Source organism: Austrofundulus limnaeus, unplaced genomic scaffold (assembly GCF_001266775.1).
Source record: "Austrofundulus limnaeus strain Quisiro unplaced genomic scaffold, Austrofundulus_limnaeus-1.0 Scaffold189, whole genome shotgun sequence".
NCBI lineage: Eukaryota > Metazoa > Chordata > Actinopteri > Cyprinodontiformes > Rivulidae > Austrofundulus > Austrofundulus limnaeus.
Window position 1 is genome coordinate 629,175 of NW_013952591.1, and position 16,834 is coordinate 646,008.

The 16,834-nt window shown below is 41.9% G+C and overlaps 1 protein-coding gene across 2 annotated transcripts in view; it reads right to left on the reverse strand.

The window, feature by feature from the left end:
- Positions 1 to 16,828, reverse strand: part of LOC106524477 (VPS10 domain-containing receptor SorCS3) — a 24,136-nt gene extending 7,308 nt beyond the window's left edge. For both annotated transcript variants that reach the window (XM_014018289.1, XM_014018290.1), the window contains exon 1: positions 16,014 to 16,828. In XM_014018289.1, the coding sequence (XP_013873743.1) occupies positions 16,014 to 16,577 (564 nt within the window). In that variant the 5' untranslated portion in view covers positions 16,578 to 16,828. The remainder of the gene's footprint in view (positions 1 to 16,013) is intronic.
- Between the last annotated feature and the right edge of the window lie 6 nt (positions 16,829 to 16,834).

Consider the following 16,834-nt stretch of genomic DNA (forward strand, 5'->3'; position numbering starts at 1 on the left):
CATAAAAGGCTAAATAAAACAAAAATATTGGTGGTAACTTTTGACTGTGTAACTTTACAAATGGCACCCCATACGGTTTGATGTTATTTATTGTTTTTTAACGTCCTACAGGCTCTGACGTGGGAAATAAATTTGAAATTGAGTTTTTTAAAAAGGTCCGTGGGATTGTCTGTACGGCTGCAAAATGAGGGGAAATGAATGTATTTAAATGAAAACAAACATAAATGCACAATTAGTTTATTATAATGTGTCAGAGGTATTTTATTTTGAAAACTTGGTTTGTTTTGTGGAAAATAATCTGTTTTGTAAATCTGAAAACATGGACAGAGTTTGAGATGTTGCAGATTTTTTTAAGATGAAACTTGTGCAAAAAGAAATGGTTGAAACGATCTGCAAAATAAAAATAATAAATTTGTTCAATGTTTCATGAGTCATAAAATTAAAAAAAGCATCCGAGTCAGCACAAGTATTTTGATTTTGAGACTATTTTTGCTTTTCTTTTATTTTCTTGAAGGACAAACATTTTGTGAAGAGAGTGCTCAGACTGGTCGAGGACCCACACTGGACGTGCAGTTTATTCTGCCGAACATTTATTCATTTATTATGTCCCTCCTGAACACAGAGACCCCTGAAAACCTGGACCCTGTTCTTCACGTGGCCCTGCAGACTCACAGAAACCGCTCTGAGCTGCTCTCCTGGGGCGACGAGGATCCATCAGGAGTTTTGGGGCCATCTGTGGACGCTCCGTGCCTCCTGCCTTGGACAAACTGAAACAGGCCAGTGAAMAAAGTGACCGGCGCAGCTGACACGCCTCTCTGAGGATCAACACATATGGCACTCTGTGACCACTAACACCCCGAGGCTCACGTTTTACTGCACCTAATATCCTCTCATGAGCGAAACTGACTGCAGATAAGGAGAAAAGCAACAATCTGGTTCCTGTATTCCTGCAGCAGCCGCCTCACACAYGGCTCTTTATCTGCTGCACCGTGCAGCTCTGAGTCCAACATTTTCACATGAAGGAGGGTTTAAAAGAGCGCCGCTCTGGTCCAGSCTGATCTGAGCTGCTGCAGGAAATGTGCTGCAATATTTATCAAGCTGCACCGGGAGAGTCCAGCTTTGAGTGTTTGTGTGACGCCGTCATGTTTGCACCCGTCACACACACACAAGGTAAACATCATCAGTCAGACTCTTTTATGCTGAAACTGTAGGTCTCTGTGGGACAAGTCCAGTTCTGTTTCTGTTTGCCCTCCTGTCCTGAGGCTCACATTACTCTGCATTAGTTTTAGAGTTACACGCTCCCTCTAGTGATAGACACAGGCACTGCCTGAGGAGCCACCGGCAGGCAGCCGGCAAGTATTGGAGCATGACAAGAAGAGTTATCCTCGCTCGCTGCAGGCCGGCTGTTGYGCCTGGAAGCCTGTGGGAGCCTCAGCGGTGGACTGAGAGGAACACTTGTTTGAGGAGCGCAGAACAATCTGCATTAAAAAGTAAATGTTGTGAGGCAGAAATAAATCAGTGACCATRCAGGAGAGACAGAAATACACAGAAAAACATCAGATTTAACTGAACTCCACTGTGAAACTGCTTCATTTATGTGCTGTGGATTTATAAAAAGTCAGAATTTCCTACAGAGCTGAACTGAAAGATGCTTTAATGACAACAGAGCAATCAGTGGGATTTAAAGCAGATGAGAGAATCGTCACAGAYACTCAGTCTGCTTTTTAAATCCTGTCTTCACAGATTCTCCCTCTGAAAAATCAGGCTGATTGAACAGATTTKAAATGACTGCTGGCTTCAAAGGGATGCGAGCAGAACAAATGAAAAGGTGAGTCCAGAGCCGACGGACTAAACTGGACCGACTTCATTTAATGTTCTTATTAAAAAGCTCTTTTCATGCAACGAATCAGCGCTTCGATTTGACTTGTCTCATTTAAACACCATTACCTCCGTATGCTGACAAGTTTAAACCCAGAATAGGAWGTGAAAAAAGATCAATCCTGCTCAGCATAATTGATAGCAGCAGCGTCGGAGCAGGCCACACAAAGATAATAATTCACATTTCATTGGTTTCTATGGAGCGGCCTGAGTGCTGAAGACACAGTAACACGCTGACCTGTGGTCAGACATGATGAACCGTCTGGTCTTCATCCTGCTCTCACCACAGCATGGAGACAGTCTCTRCTTTCTGCCGTTTTACAGCGTTCACCCTGTTTGGCTGACAGGAATYCACCCAGATTTAAAGGTCGAGCTGCAGCGCCGCGACACGACTGGGATAATGTGATAATTAAAACGGCCTCGGCACATGGCTACTATCACAAACATGCTGTGWGTGTGTCAATGGGAGCCATTTATGCCTCGTTGTTGAAGGCAAATGGAAAACATGTCATCAGAGCACAAAGGGGATGTGATAATTGTTGTTTTGTCTGAATTTAAACCGACTAACTGACAGCTGAAGAGCTCAGACATTTATTCTAACAGTCAGGGATCAAAAATCCTAGAAAGGACTCTGAAGTCAAATGTGAGGTCATGTGTCCAGCAGCTGAAGCTTGACCAACATGATAACAGGACGATGATCCCAAACACCAGAGTCCAGAGCCAGGACCAGAGTCCAGAACCAGAACCTGAACCTGACTGAATGAAATGTTTTTTWTATATTACACAAATAAGTTCTGGTTCAACATGGCCACCAATTTCTCCAAGCAAACACAAATCAGTTTGTTTTACAGACACTGAGCTACAAGCTGGTGTGGTAGTARCTGAGAGTTGTTCCTCAACATTTACTCTGAACTCTAACAGATCAAAGGAGGTCTTTGTGCATTCCTTCAAGTTTCAGTTGAAAAAATAAAAAAAAATAAAATCCATAAAAAATGTATATAATGTTGGATGAGGCTATAGGTTGTGGTGCAACAATACAGAAAATTCACTATTTGGTTTGAGTCAGGTTCTATTTTTTTTTGATACAAAAAGAGAAATGTCCATGCCCTCATTAACTTGTAATTAAGTGAATTAATTCTGAACATTTGTTTAACCTCAAAAGTACAGTTTTTGAATGAAATGTTGCTGAGCAGCCTAGGTGGAGTAGTCAAACACAGATCCACTGATCCTTCAACACAGAGCATCTTCAGAAGACAAGTTGATAAAATAAATGTTAAAAATCTGCATTGTTCCATACATAGTATTTATTACAGCACTGTACTGAACAGTTTCATACAGATATATGGATTGTTGCACTCCTGCTAGTCACTAGCTATGTTCACATGCACAATTTTTTTTGATCGGATGGAAATGGATTCGGATTAAATAATCCGAATGTATTGTTTACATGGACACAATCCGATCATGAAAAGTGTTTACATGCACCAGACTTTTATTCAGAATAAAAGTCTGGACATGCGCAGTGTTGTAAACGTTCAGCTCTACTTCCGTGTTACAAACGTAAACAAAGCTCCTCTGTGCCTCAGGACGGACCCGTGTCAGTTTTTAATAACGGTAGAGACGTCCTTACCCCTCTGTTGAGCTGCAGATGAAGGAATACATCTTTTGTTTTGTTTTTTTGTTTTTTGTTGTTGTTTTTTTTTTTTGCGAAGCTACGTCTGCTGTTTGTCTCCTTTTTCATCTGTTAAGGGAGCGTGGAGGAAAAGTTCTGCGCAGCGCAGTGCAGCTGGAAACTAGCGCTGCTGCCCCGCCTCCTCTAAAGAGCAGAACCGRGTGAATGAAAGTCAGAAGACATGCACACTCAGGTCAGTTTTCTACAATCAGAATAAGATGATTGGATTCAGTGTTTACATGCACGTCATTCCAATTTTCAATCGGCATAACCCACCTCTCTCATTCGGATTAAAAATTCATTTGGATCGAGCTCAATCGGATCAGAATAATCCGAACGGGCTGTTTACATGACACATTTTTATTCCAAATGGCCGTTTAATCCGATTACTTATATCCATGTAAACGTAGCTACTGTGAAAATYTGAAAGGTCCATAAATCACAGGTTTGGATGATTGTGTTAAAATGACAAAATTGCAACAATATTATTAAGTAAACATCACCTCCATTCATAATTTAGAAGCCTTTTTTTTTTTGTTTTTCGAGTCAAATGTTGGAACAAGAAGAAAACTTGCAGCATCACAGGTTGTGTCTCAGTCACCAAACTTCCTTACTTTTGTTGGGCTTTATTGGCTCTCCGGCTGCAGGATTAATCCAGAGCACAATTGATTGTAAACGCCCTCCATCTGTCTCTGTGTGACAGGACTGGGCCAACCTTCTCCCACAATTATTGGCAGTAAGAAGCTTTGTGTTGAGGCAGGAAATATGCTAAGATCTGTCAGYTTCAGGATGAATAAATATCCTTAAAACAGACTGGCACTATAAATGAATATTCAGGAGCCAGATTTCTTTCATTCCAGCTAAAACAAAGTAGATAAAGGTTTACGTAAAGACGAGGGCAGCGGTGCCTTTTTTGTGCTGCTCTCAGCACGACGAGYCTCTCTGCAGAAAATCACCGCGCTGTTGACGCAGGAAAAAACAGACCTGTAAAAAGTGTCAGACTAAGAGTATTTATTCAGTTGCTCGTATGTTACTGCTCATTACTCAACATTACTGCTTGTACCTTAACCCAAGGTGCTGTGAATCAAAGTGAGGAAAGAGGAAAATAAAAGTTGAGGGCTGAAGCGTGGCCACATGGGAACAACATTATTTAGCAGATCAGGTTATTGTAAAGTAGAAGAGACGTCAACTCTTTTTTCCCTCATTATAGGCTTGTTGAGTATGATTATATTCATTTACAGCAAGTTCTGAATGCTTGTTTTATATTTCTGCTTTTCTGCTGCTGCAGACAAACGACCCGCTGGGGAGATGAGTAAGGACTAGACATTTCAGCCACACAGCTCAGATGCTTTTCTTTGTCAGGTACATAAGCACAGGCTGACAATTCATCCTGTTTTTGTGTTAGTCCTGCAGAGAACATCCATTAGTGGCAACACTGTCAAAACAGGAACTTACTGCCCTGAAACATGGAGACAAACACCAGCAGATCTGCAGGAAAACACCAGTCAAAGTCCTCACTTTATGTTCCATAGATTAGTTTTTCATTCTCAGCTTGTTTCCTTGACCTCAGATGAAAACRTCAGGGGTTTTAGGAGAAACTGAGGAGTTTGTGACGAGTGCTGCTCTTAATCTGCAGGAACCTAAAACTATTTAGCAAACAGACATTTAAACTAGATACCTCATAGTGGTAACATAATGACCCCCGCACGCACAAATGCACCAGAACTCAGAAGACTTTATTCCTAATAAATGTCATGCTACAGATGCATCCCAAAATTGTAGTGGTTTGGATGGGGGTCTTTTTTTATTTTTTATTTTTTTCTTTGGGGGGGGGGCATTGGTTGACCTGATGGATAGACCCTCATCAGATCTAAAAATAAAAAAAAGAAATCTGAAGCTCCTTAATAGTTTTTGAGCTATAATCATACCCCTTTTTCAGATAAATTGGGGATCCGGGGGGTGGGGGGCACTGATTGGTGGGCCTGATGGATAGAGCTTCATCAGAGCTAAACAACAAAAGAAATCTGAAGCTTCTATGTTGAACAGTTTCTGAGTTATAAGCATTTTTGCATGTCCTGACACCCCCTCTTTGAAAGGAGCCCCCTCCTCAAATATGGGGTCTATCATAAAACCTTTGGCTGGTGCAGTGTGGGTCAGACTCATCTACAGTCCTGACTAATTTCATGTTGATTGGTGCAGCCGTTGAAGCTCTATCCATCAGGCCCAACAATCAGTGCCCCACCCCCAGACCCCCAGTTTTTCTGAAAAAGGGGTATCTGGACTTACAAAAATGGTTATAGCTCAAAAACTATTAAACATATGGAGCTTCAGATTTCTTTTGTTGTTTAGCTCTGATGAGGGGTTATCCATCAGGTCAACCCCCCCCACCCCAACTACAATTTTGGGATGCACCTTGTAGCATGCCATTTATTAGGAATAAAGACTTCTGAGTTCTGGTGGATTTGTGCATGCGGGGGTCATTATGTTACCGCTWTGAGGTATCTAGTTGAACATCAAGCTGTGCAGCAGAAACATTTGCAAAACTGTCCTTTTTTTGCTCCAAATTTAAAAAAATATATCTCCAGAAAGTCCGTCTAAATAGGTGAAATGGATTTTTTACATTTACAAAATCAGACGTTAGATGTGACTGAATCCTCCCACCTTTCACTAAAAGCAGCTGCTGAAAGCCTTTCAGTCCAATTTAGCCCCACTACAAGCTTCTGCAAAAAATAAAATAAAATAAAATATCTGCAACTGAAATGGTGTCTCAAAGGCCACCAAATGTAATGAATTCATGAACACTGGTTTGTGCTTTTCAGCAAGCACACACAGAGACTGAAAGCTGTTCTAACCCTCGGTGGGATTTAACCGCCACAGCCTGAGATCCTGAACATCCGTTCACTTACTAACCAGAGGGATCGTTAACCACCCTGCCTCTGCGGAGTTACCGTTCCTTCTGTGGGATTATGAAAAACGAGGGTATTTTTCTCTCCTCRTGCACAAAAAGAAAACACCTATGAAAGAGCTGGAGGATTAATAATTCATTGATATCCATGACCGCTCACTCTGTATCGTCTAAGACAGAATGGTATTAGCGCCTCGCAGGCCGTGCAATCCAAACATTTCTTACGGCGGTGTTAAATTTTTAAAAGCTCCTCAGAATGGAGGCTTGGTAAATAAAAGACAATTACTATGTGTGATAGAAATGTAATGCGGTTCACTTTGAAAGGAAAATGCACGAGTAATCCTCTGAGGGGAGAGAAAGACTTCCAGTTGAACAGATGGAGGATTTATCCAAAGGCCACGTCAAAACTTCTGCAAGCTCTGCTTCAGAGGAGACTTAGAGGAGGAACCATCTCTGCTGTCAGACAGAGATCCCTCCTCTGCTCCGTAATAAAGCAGGTTATCACCATTAAAAGCCAAATGGAAATAAAGAAGCAGACCTGATTGTAAAGTTAATGCTGCATGGACTCATTTCACAGCCGCTTTCAATCTCTCATAGATAAACCAGTAGATCACTTTAATTAGACAACGTGTTAATTGACTGCAGGTCTTTGGGTGTTGTGTGTCAACATTAGTCTCCATCAGTGACAGCCTCCTCCAGGCTTCGGTGCCGTTCAATCCAACCCAGTGAGACGTGATCCTGACAGCGAGTAGCACTCCTGTTTTAGGCTTTATTTCACATGTGGAGGGCAGAGAGGCAGACGAGGGGTCCAGCCCTCTGAGGTGGTCCGACATCTTTACAGACTGGATGCTGTTTGGATCACATGATCAGGAAATGACCAGAGAGTGCAGCGTTACAACACATCGCACTTATCTGTGGATAAAACAAGGAGGCTGGGGTCAACATGCACCTCGCCTCTGCAGAGCTCAGTGTCCTCAAGTCAGCATGTCAAACTGAGCAGAACAGGAGGAAGACGAGGAAGAGGAGGGGGGAAGGTGTGCCTTTGTAAGAGCTGGTATCCCAAAATGTTTTAAAACCCCAGATGGTTAAAAAAAGGTGAAGTAGTTGATTTCAAATGAAGCTAAACTGTCCATCATACCAAGTTTTAAAATCTTATATCAGCCAAAAAGTCTTTTTGATCTCGTTTTGAGACTGATTTACTAAACAAGAACTGATTGTGTAAGAATAATCATCTTGTTTTCAGAATGTGTAAGATTATTTGTCTTGTTAGTCTGAAAATTTAACTCAAATTAAGAAAAAATTGAGTCAAATCAAGTATTTCAAGAATCTTACCAAGTAAAAATTTTTTACTTCACTGGCAAAAATGTTTGACTTAATTTGAGTCAAATTTTCAGACTAACAAKACAAATAATCTTACACATTCTGAAAACAAGATGATTATTCTTACACAATCAGTTCTTGTTTAGTAAATCAGTCTGAAAACAAGATCAAAAAGACTTTTTGGCTGATATAAGATTTTAAAACTTTGTGAAGTGGACAGTTTTTGCAGTGTAGGTGGACAGTTTTTGCAGTGTTTAAATTGAAGTAGTGTTTGAYACTCTGTTTTTATATTGTTGTTCTCTCTGTGCAGCACTTTGGTGCAGTTTTATACTTGCTTTTAATGTGTTATATAAATAAATTTGACATGACATGACGTGACAACAATTTATGACCACTGCACACTCACACTCTTCCTCACACACAAATAACGTCAGCGCCCTGTGCTGAGAACCAGAATCAGTGGCCAAGCGTGTGATTATACTCAACACTGTGAAGTGGTAGCGAGGTGCCTCCCATCAGCCACCGTGGCAATCATACAGGAAACGTAATGAGGCCATTAGGTTTGGCCAACGCAGCCTTTTAAAGCCTCTGGGCTAGCTGAATGGCTTTCTGCTTTGCACCGAGCTCCAAAGCCTTTYAGCAGCTTGATGTGATGTGAGATCCATGGCGTGCTGCAGAAGCAGGTGCACTGCATCCTGATTGGATGGCCCTCTCAATGGCTTCCTTAATGTGGTGGCGTTTCTGTGGAGAGGTAGGTTTTACCATTAYGTGGTTCCTTTAAGTGCATCCGCTGACCTTTACCAGGAGTTATAAAATGCTGAAAACGCGCTGACCTAGTTCATTTTTGGCAGAAAGAAAGAGCTGAATGTTTGCAGCCGTGTGGGTTAGACCTTGTTGAGAGGAATGAGCGTATTGTTGTTTAATTTGAAATTATGCAATTAGCCAGCGTTCCCCTTCCCACACAAAAGCCCTCTGTGTTTTATTCTGCACAGCTGAAATGTRGTTCTGAACTGTAGAATTCATGACTTGCTGTGTTTAATGCATGAAGTGAGGGAGCATCACGATCTGGGAACTTCAACCCAGAGTTTAAGATTGAACTCGTCTCAAAAKTTCATTAAAAAGCAAGAAGTGGAGAGACTTCCAACTGAAGTTCAAGGTAGAAAAATTAATGTTTTAGCTGCAAAAGTGTTTGTTTCAGTGCAGATGTCCTACCTGACACAACCTGGGTTCAAACCTGCAGCCTCAGGACTACAAGGCTGCAGCAAAGAGCACCGAGCTGCCCCGCCCAATGCCGAAAAATGAAAAAGATTAGTTTTAAAAACATAAAAATAAAGTAGAAAGTGGTGAATCTTTGGGCTAATTTTGAGATAAAGTCAAATGAATAATATGTGATCAGTTTATTTAAACCCTGAAGTGATTGGATGTTAAATCCACAGTTCTGCAGTCATGCTTTTTAAYAACAAACTCTTAGAACTCGTCCTAAGCCAACACATAAAACTGTAAAAACAGCCTCAGCTTGTTCCAAGTKTTTAAGTTAATCCTAAACCTTTCCTCTGACAGTAACTGCTGGTCTGACTGGAGACCTGCTCTGATCATCTTCCATTGATCAAACCCAGACTGGGTTGATTCAAAGCTAACAGATCAGGAGGGATGCTGCYGAGTGTGGACTTCTGCCAAACTGCATCCCCACATTGTACTCTGTGTTTGCCACTTGGTACAAAACAATTAATGYTTCCTGCACAACAGTTACTGTTCCTGTCTGCAGGTTGGAAAACATATCATCCTGTAGGTTTCATGACAGGCTGCTGCACCCTGACCACCAAGTTTTAAACTCTTATATCAGCCAACAAATCTTTTTGATCTTGTTTTCAGACTGATTTACTAAACAAGAACTGATTATGTAAGAATAATCACCTTGTTTTCAGAATGTGTAAGATTATTTGTCTTGTTAGCCTGAAAATTTGACTCCAATTAAGTCAGAATTTCTGCCAGTGGAGTAAGAACATTTTACTTGATAAGATTCTTGAAATAAGAAAAATTTGAGTCAAATCAAGTATTTTAAGAATCTTACTAAGTAAATTTTTCTTACTCCATTGGCAAAAATTTTGACTTAATTTGAGTCAAATTTTCAGACTAACAAGACAAATAATCTTACACATTCTGAAAACAAGATGATTATTCTTACATAATCAGTTCTTGTTTAGTAAATCAGTCTGAAAACAAGATCAAAAAGACTTTTGGCTGATATAAGATTTTAAAACTTGGTTAGGTGGACAGTTTTTGCAGTGTGTGCAAGTAAAACCCCACCCAAGTAAAACCAGCGAGAAAGAATTAAAATAAAGTAGTAATAAATATTTCTAACGTTTTCAAGCTGATTGAATGAACTGAACTTAAAAAAGAGTGTTTCTGCCTCTGCTGTGGTTTTAATGAGCGTGCACGATGAGCATGCACGTCTGTCCTAAAGGAAGAAGAATACATGTCTTAAATAAAACGAGAGATCAGGGCAGTGCAGCACTGATGGAGCTCTCAGTAAAATATGTCTGTGTCTGAGCACCAACTGTTTCACTGGCAACACTGACAAACTGGGGCAGATGGTTTTTATTTTTGTGCAGAAAAACTGGAACAAAGGGAGATTAAACAAAAGGTTAAAAGTGCCTCGATAGAAGATGTGTTAAATAAAAACAGTCTTTTGAATACGAAAATACCATTAAAACAGAATTTTAGCAGCGTTTTCTGTCAGAGTTAACCCTCACCAGAGGATGAGGAGGCTCGTTTTGAACACTTTCAAGTTTTGTTGTGGGCGTCGCCAGCTTTTCTCCAAAACACTAGAGCAAGATTTTTACTTCTGCACATCTGGTGTTAACGTCCAGGTGTGAAAAGCTTCATTTTAAAAGAGTTCTCYAGCAGAATAAATCTTAAATGAGGGGTTGAGGTGGACAATAAATAATGTGCATGGCCAAAAATGCAGATTTGTACATGAAAATAAACAATAAAAACAGAAAAATGTCTGTTTTCTTGCAGTTTTCCCTTGTCTTTGAGTTTACAGCTAGTCTCTGAGTCCCAGATGGTTTGATGGAACGTGAGCAGGAACAAGATGATGAAACGTCTGTTTGCAAATCTCTGGATTTTTATTTTCCACACAACCAAATGAACAGAAAAATGCAAAAAGTCTTGAAAAATAAACTATTTTCTTTCTCTCAGGCTGTTTAGTGACACATGGTCTGGAAGAATCTGACATCCTGCAGAGAACAGAGCTTTGATGGTCGAATGACATTTGTTTTACTTTTAACGCTCTTTGTTGTTCAGAGGGTTTCAAACACCGTTYCTTTTATTGATGACCTGTCAGATACAGCTGACCTGCCTTGGCAGGATCCTCACCACTTAAAAGACCATCTCAAGCCCTGCTGATTTGTGAGCCCCCCACCCCACCCCCAAAAGAAAGTGATGCGTGTCATCAAACATCCAGAAAGAATCTGAAAGGACCGGAGCTGAAAAGCCCCGAGACGCTGAGACCTGAAGGGACGTTTTCATCTTGATGAAGCTGCTGAGAGGCAATCTGAGCAGCACATCTTCCTCTGGATCAGATGAATGTTTTAGGCTCTCGCTGCGACCCATTTGGTATTCATACTGTCACTCACAACACCATTATGCTCACAAGTGGCGAGGCTGAGGGGTTAGCCTGCCTCCAAAACGCTTCAGGAAGGAGCTTGTYGCGTCGCTGCAGGGACRCACCRTCTGAATTATGCTCATGAARGTAAGAMTTTACAATAAGGTACACWAACAAAGCTTAACTACTGAGGAACTACTCAGTAACTACTCAGGGACTAWTGAGTAGTCACTGAGTAGTTACTGAAGACACCAAAGAGTAACTACTGAGTAGTTACCAATGACTCATGAATATTATAAATGGCACTTTTTCTCAACATGGCTGCCGCTCCACAGATGCTTAATATCCAAGGTTAACGGGCACGAGTCCCGAGGCGGAGACAGACATGCCTAGCAGATGCAGACAGACAGGAGCAGCCCGCCGGGCCYGAACACAGCCACTCGGACGAGTCCTGAGAGATAGTGAGAGTGCATTAGGCTGGCATGCACGCCTCAGAGGACACACCACCACCCCCCTGAGGACAAACCACGGCAGCCTTCCCACAGGTAGTCAGAGAACAAGACATGGCCCAGCAGCCGCCATCACATCACACTGGGAGGAAGTCTCCCAACCAAAGAGGTGAGGAATTTATGTTCCATGTTGTGTCCAGTCAAGCAAACAGCCTGCAAGTCAGCCAGCTTACAGAAAAAAAACAGAAAAAACATTTATATTTTTGGCATTTTAGTCCCTAGGCGTTGTAACGGTGGAGCGTGGTGCCGAGGATTGGCATGTTGACTAAAGGTCAGTGGAACAGAGYGCGTGCCCTTGGGAACATGCCCACATGARTTTGTGTCAGTTTGAAGCACTTTGTCAGAATTTAGAACATATTTATGATTCGTTCAATGATTCACATCAAAGTTTCTGCTTCACCTTCAGAGATCGAACAGACCCTCCTCCCTCAGGTTCAAACAGCTCCAACACTATAATCTAATAAAAATCACAGAAACCCTCTTTAACACAATCAACAGGGTTTTAAAAGGTTCCATCTATTCTGAGCAAAGCAGCACAAAAAAAAATGTGCCGACCTTCTAAAAGTAGCTSGTCTCGTGTTTCAGTAAAAGAGGGTCCTGGTCTTGTTACAGGGTGGTCATGCTCTGCAGAATTTGTGGATTGAGGTTTAAAATGTCTGCAACGCGCCCTAAATCTGGAGCTGAAACAGAACATTTACTAAAAATAAATCAATAAAAAAGAAGCATTGAGGGTAAAAACACATGGAGAATAATGGATGTTTTGGGGGTTTTCTCACTGCTCTGTGTTCTACAGATTTTAAATAAAAACTGAGGGATTATGGTTTGTTTTGTTTTGACAGGAAGCACAACACAGATATAAATACTAAAACTAATTATTTTAGTACAGTGAAGGGTTTTTATAATAACCAGGGTTTTATTAGCTAACTGATGTTAACAGATTTAAAGGGCTCCCCGATTAATTGTAACATTTGACTTTATATGATAAACATATACTTTAACTGTAAAATAAAGACTGTAAAAAATACTGTAGAATGTTTAGTTTAGTCACTTTAAACTAAAAGTTTAAAAATGTATTTTAATACGGACGGGGCCATTTTATTTCCACATAAAGCATTCTGGGTAAATGATGAYGTGGATAGGTCCTCGGTGCGAGGCTGCTAGCGAGCTATATCCACCCTGAAGGTTAATCTTGGACAATATCTGATGATCGACTCTTTTAAATGAAACCAGAGAGCGTTGACAGAGAGGAGAAGGTAGAAATGACTCAGCCTGGAACTGAAAATATGGATGGAGGACCTCAGTTTAGCTTGTTTGTAGCGCTAGCGCCAAGGTAATACATATAAGGCAATATAGCATGGGYGGCTGTGGTAGAGTGGTTAGGGGAGTCGTCCTGGAACCAGAAGGTTGCCAGTTCKATCGCCCGTCTGGTTGACTCAGTTGTTGTGTCCTTGGGCAAGACACCTTACCCACCTTGCCTACTGATGGTGGTCAGAGGGTCCGGTGGCACCTGTGTATGGCAGCCTCTCCTCTGTCAGTGTGCCCCAGGGCAGCTGTGGCTACAGCTGTAGTTTGCCATCATCAGTGTGTGAATGTGTGTGTGCATGGATGAATGTCTGTAGTGTGAAGCGCTTTGAGTGTCCTGGATGGATAGAAAGGCGCTATATAAGTACAGTCCACTTACCATTTGTCAGGGAACAGGGAATGCATATTGTAGCATTCTGCTGTGTTTGGCTGTTTGTCATGTGACTGCAGTGGAGGATTGTGGGTAGGATTCATGTTTGTTGTTGTTAAATCATTTTAGGGAAATGGTTAACATTGTTCTTTCAGCAATGAGTCTGTTGTGTTACTCTAATTTGTGTGTTCATTATTTGTTAACTTGTGTTAAAGCGTTCAGCAGAAGTAACCATAAGTGAGAGTGGTAGGCCTAGTCATTAATAAGACCTGTGAGTTTCACTTTGTCTGTGTTGTTCATGAAGAAGAATCCAATAAAGGTTCTTCAAAACCACCACCTGCTGGTGAAGTCATGCTACAATATTGTGTTTGATGCATGTGCACTGTTATAAAGAACTTGTAAGATTTACTTGAGAAAATTCTCATAATTTGCACTAATGTTGGTTAAGTAAATTTAAATGCAACAAATTCAAGTAATGATTATTCATCATTACCTAGTAAAAGTTATTAAGAATATAGTTAAAGATTTGTGAATCACTCAGGTAAATTTTACTTAATTTGATCAAGTATATGTTACAAGATTTAATTGATCAAATTAAGTAAAATTTACCTGATTTATTCACAAATCTTTAACTATATTCTTAATAACTTTTACTAGATAACAATGAGTAAATATTACTTCAATTTGTAGCATTTAAATTTACTTAACAAACGTTAGTGCAAATTTGTTAGAGGATTTTTTTCAAGTATGTCTTACAAGTTATTTTTTCAGTGTGTGATGAGATGGACTCCTGGCAGTTTGGAAATGACCTTTGACCCTTCCCAGATTGAAGAGCAGGAGCTTCTCGGAGGTCATTGCTGATCTCTTTGTGCCCTGCTGTTGTGTTACAGCAGTAAAATCCCCTGCCTTTCCAGGTGACCCTGCTGGTGATCAGATAATCAAAAACCTCTAAATTTTTAAAATAACACATGGTTTACYGAGTTTCTTGGATTATTTAAGTGATTTTCTTTTCTCTCCTGTGATGAGTCACTGAAATAATGGAGTGCAGAGACAGAAAAGGTTAAAGCTGCTGATCAAAACTAGTCATCCATCCAACCAGTTAGTCATCCTGTTAGTGAGCCGTTATTCTACATCAACTGCAGCCACGGCCAGTTAAAAGACTTCAAGCTCAGCTTCAGCATCATCCATCACCACAAGCAGCTCCAACCACCAAGGAAGATTAAGTAGATCTTCTGGGCTGCTCCTGATTTTCTTTCTTTTTCTTTAGCACGAGAGCAGAAAGGCTTTTAAAACAGAGGCCTTGGTTTTCAAACATAACAGATTTRCATGTGAGGTGCAGCAGCACACGATAACCTCCCCGCCCTCCCAGCACCACAGCCTCGGTCCTCACTGCTGGTCCAAACACAACTTCATGCATCAGAAGCAGCTCTGACCGGGCTGGATATGCTATACATTCCTGTTTGTGTTTTAGTTCTGGACTGAAGCACAAAGAGCAGCTGTAGCAACAAATGAAGCCTGGAAAGAACCAAACAACGGAGCAGCTAGGCTCCTGTTCAAACAAATGACTTGGATTGATTTGGTCTCATTATTCTCCTCCAATCAGGAGCTCCTGTTAGAGGCGCAGCAGATGTGCAGGAATGAATGTGGAGCACGGAGCTCAGTGAAGGTGGCAACAAGCTGCACGTCTTTTCAACCTGCAGGACATGTTTTACATCAACACAAAAAAACCTTCTTTAAGTTTCAAACTGAACCTAAACAAACATTCAGAGATTATAAGAAACTGATAAATGTTGGCAAAGCTGAAAATCAGGCTGATATTGTAATAATGCAGGGGTGCCACCACACACACACACACACACACACACATACACACACACACACACACACACACACACACACACACACACACACACACACACACACACTTTGGAAAACAGGTTTTTTTCCGTGATGTTCCTGTTAAATCTCAAACTGTTTTTAATCCAAATGATAAAAGGTGAATGAAACTAAATGAATATTAGAAATGTTTYATTTTCAATTAGAATATAAAAACTGAATTTGAGAATAAAGCATGAAGAATCAGGGTTTGTAAAGAAAATGATTCAGTCAATAATTGAAGGCTCTCTTCTTCCTCAGCCACTTCATTTGGATTAAAAAGCTGCCATCACTGGGGAGGAATAAATCATGTAATCACTTATCTGACTATTCTCCACATTGAGGATGAAACATCGAACTTGTTCCCGCCGTTAAGGCCACACACTGACAGCGGAAACTATGAGGAATAAAAGCGGTCTGGTGCGTCGGAGCGCATCTGCAGCGCGGCTGCACCTGTTAGCTCAGCGCGCGGAGCGGAGGATCCCTCCTCCTCCTCCTCCTCCCTGACCACTGACAGTTCAGAGGAAAAGTAGAGTAAAAGCAGCAGAATAATAAAATAAGATGTTTGGACTYACGCTGCTGTTCTGTCCGGACCAGTAAACCACCGCGTGGTTGTGCGCAGAGTCTCCGGTCAGGGCGAAGGTGCTGCTGCTGAGTTTGGCTTCTTCCTGTCGGGTAATCCCTCTYCCGTCCTCCCGGTTCCACCGGACTGATCTTTGCACGTCCACCTGAGAGCCCGGGTCCACACGGGCCCCTCCGGTCCAACCGCTGTCACTAAACTGCTCCAACTCCGGTCCGCTCCTCCTGGCTCTCCGGAGCGCAGCGTCCTCTCCTCCTCCCCTTACCCCGGGAACTTCATCCTCCTTGGAATCTCCCGCCTCGCGCTCCCGGTCCAGCCCGGCTTCCAGGCTGGAGAACCCGAGTTCCCTTAGCTCAGTTCGGATGCGCCTCAAGCTGGCCGCCCCCCGGTTGGCGCGGACCCCCAGCTGTATCTCCTCCCGGTGAAGTTGAACGGGCGACGGGCAGGAAGCGCAGCTGATCTCCGCCTCGGCGTGTGGCACGSTGCGCGCGGCCACCATCAACCAGATACCCAGAGAGAGGAGGCGCGAGCCCGGGCAGGAGGCAGCCCGAGTCTCCATCGCTGCCAGAGATCTGGGTGGATGAAGGACGGTTGGAGACCCGATTATCCAACACCTAAAGTCCCCTCAGTCAGGTCGGTGCGCGGAAAGTGACGCCTCGGCTGCCCGTCTGGGTGGGCTTCGTTTTTTTTTTTTTTTTTTTTTTTTTTTTTTTTTTTTTTTTTTTTTAATATTTTTTTTAAGGAGAAGGCAGATCTGATGAGGGTGGGGGCGAGAAAAGTGCTCCTCAGCGAAACTGTTCACGTCCAAAGATCCTT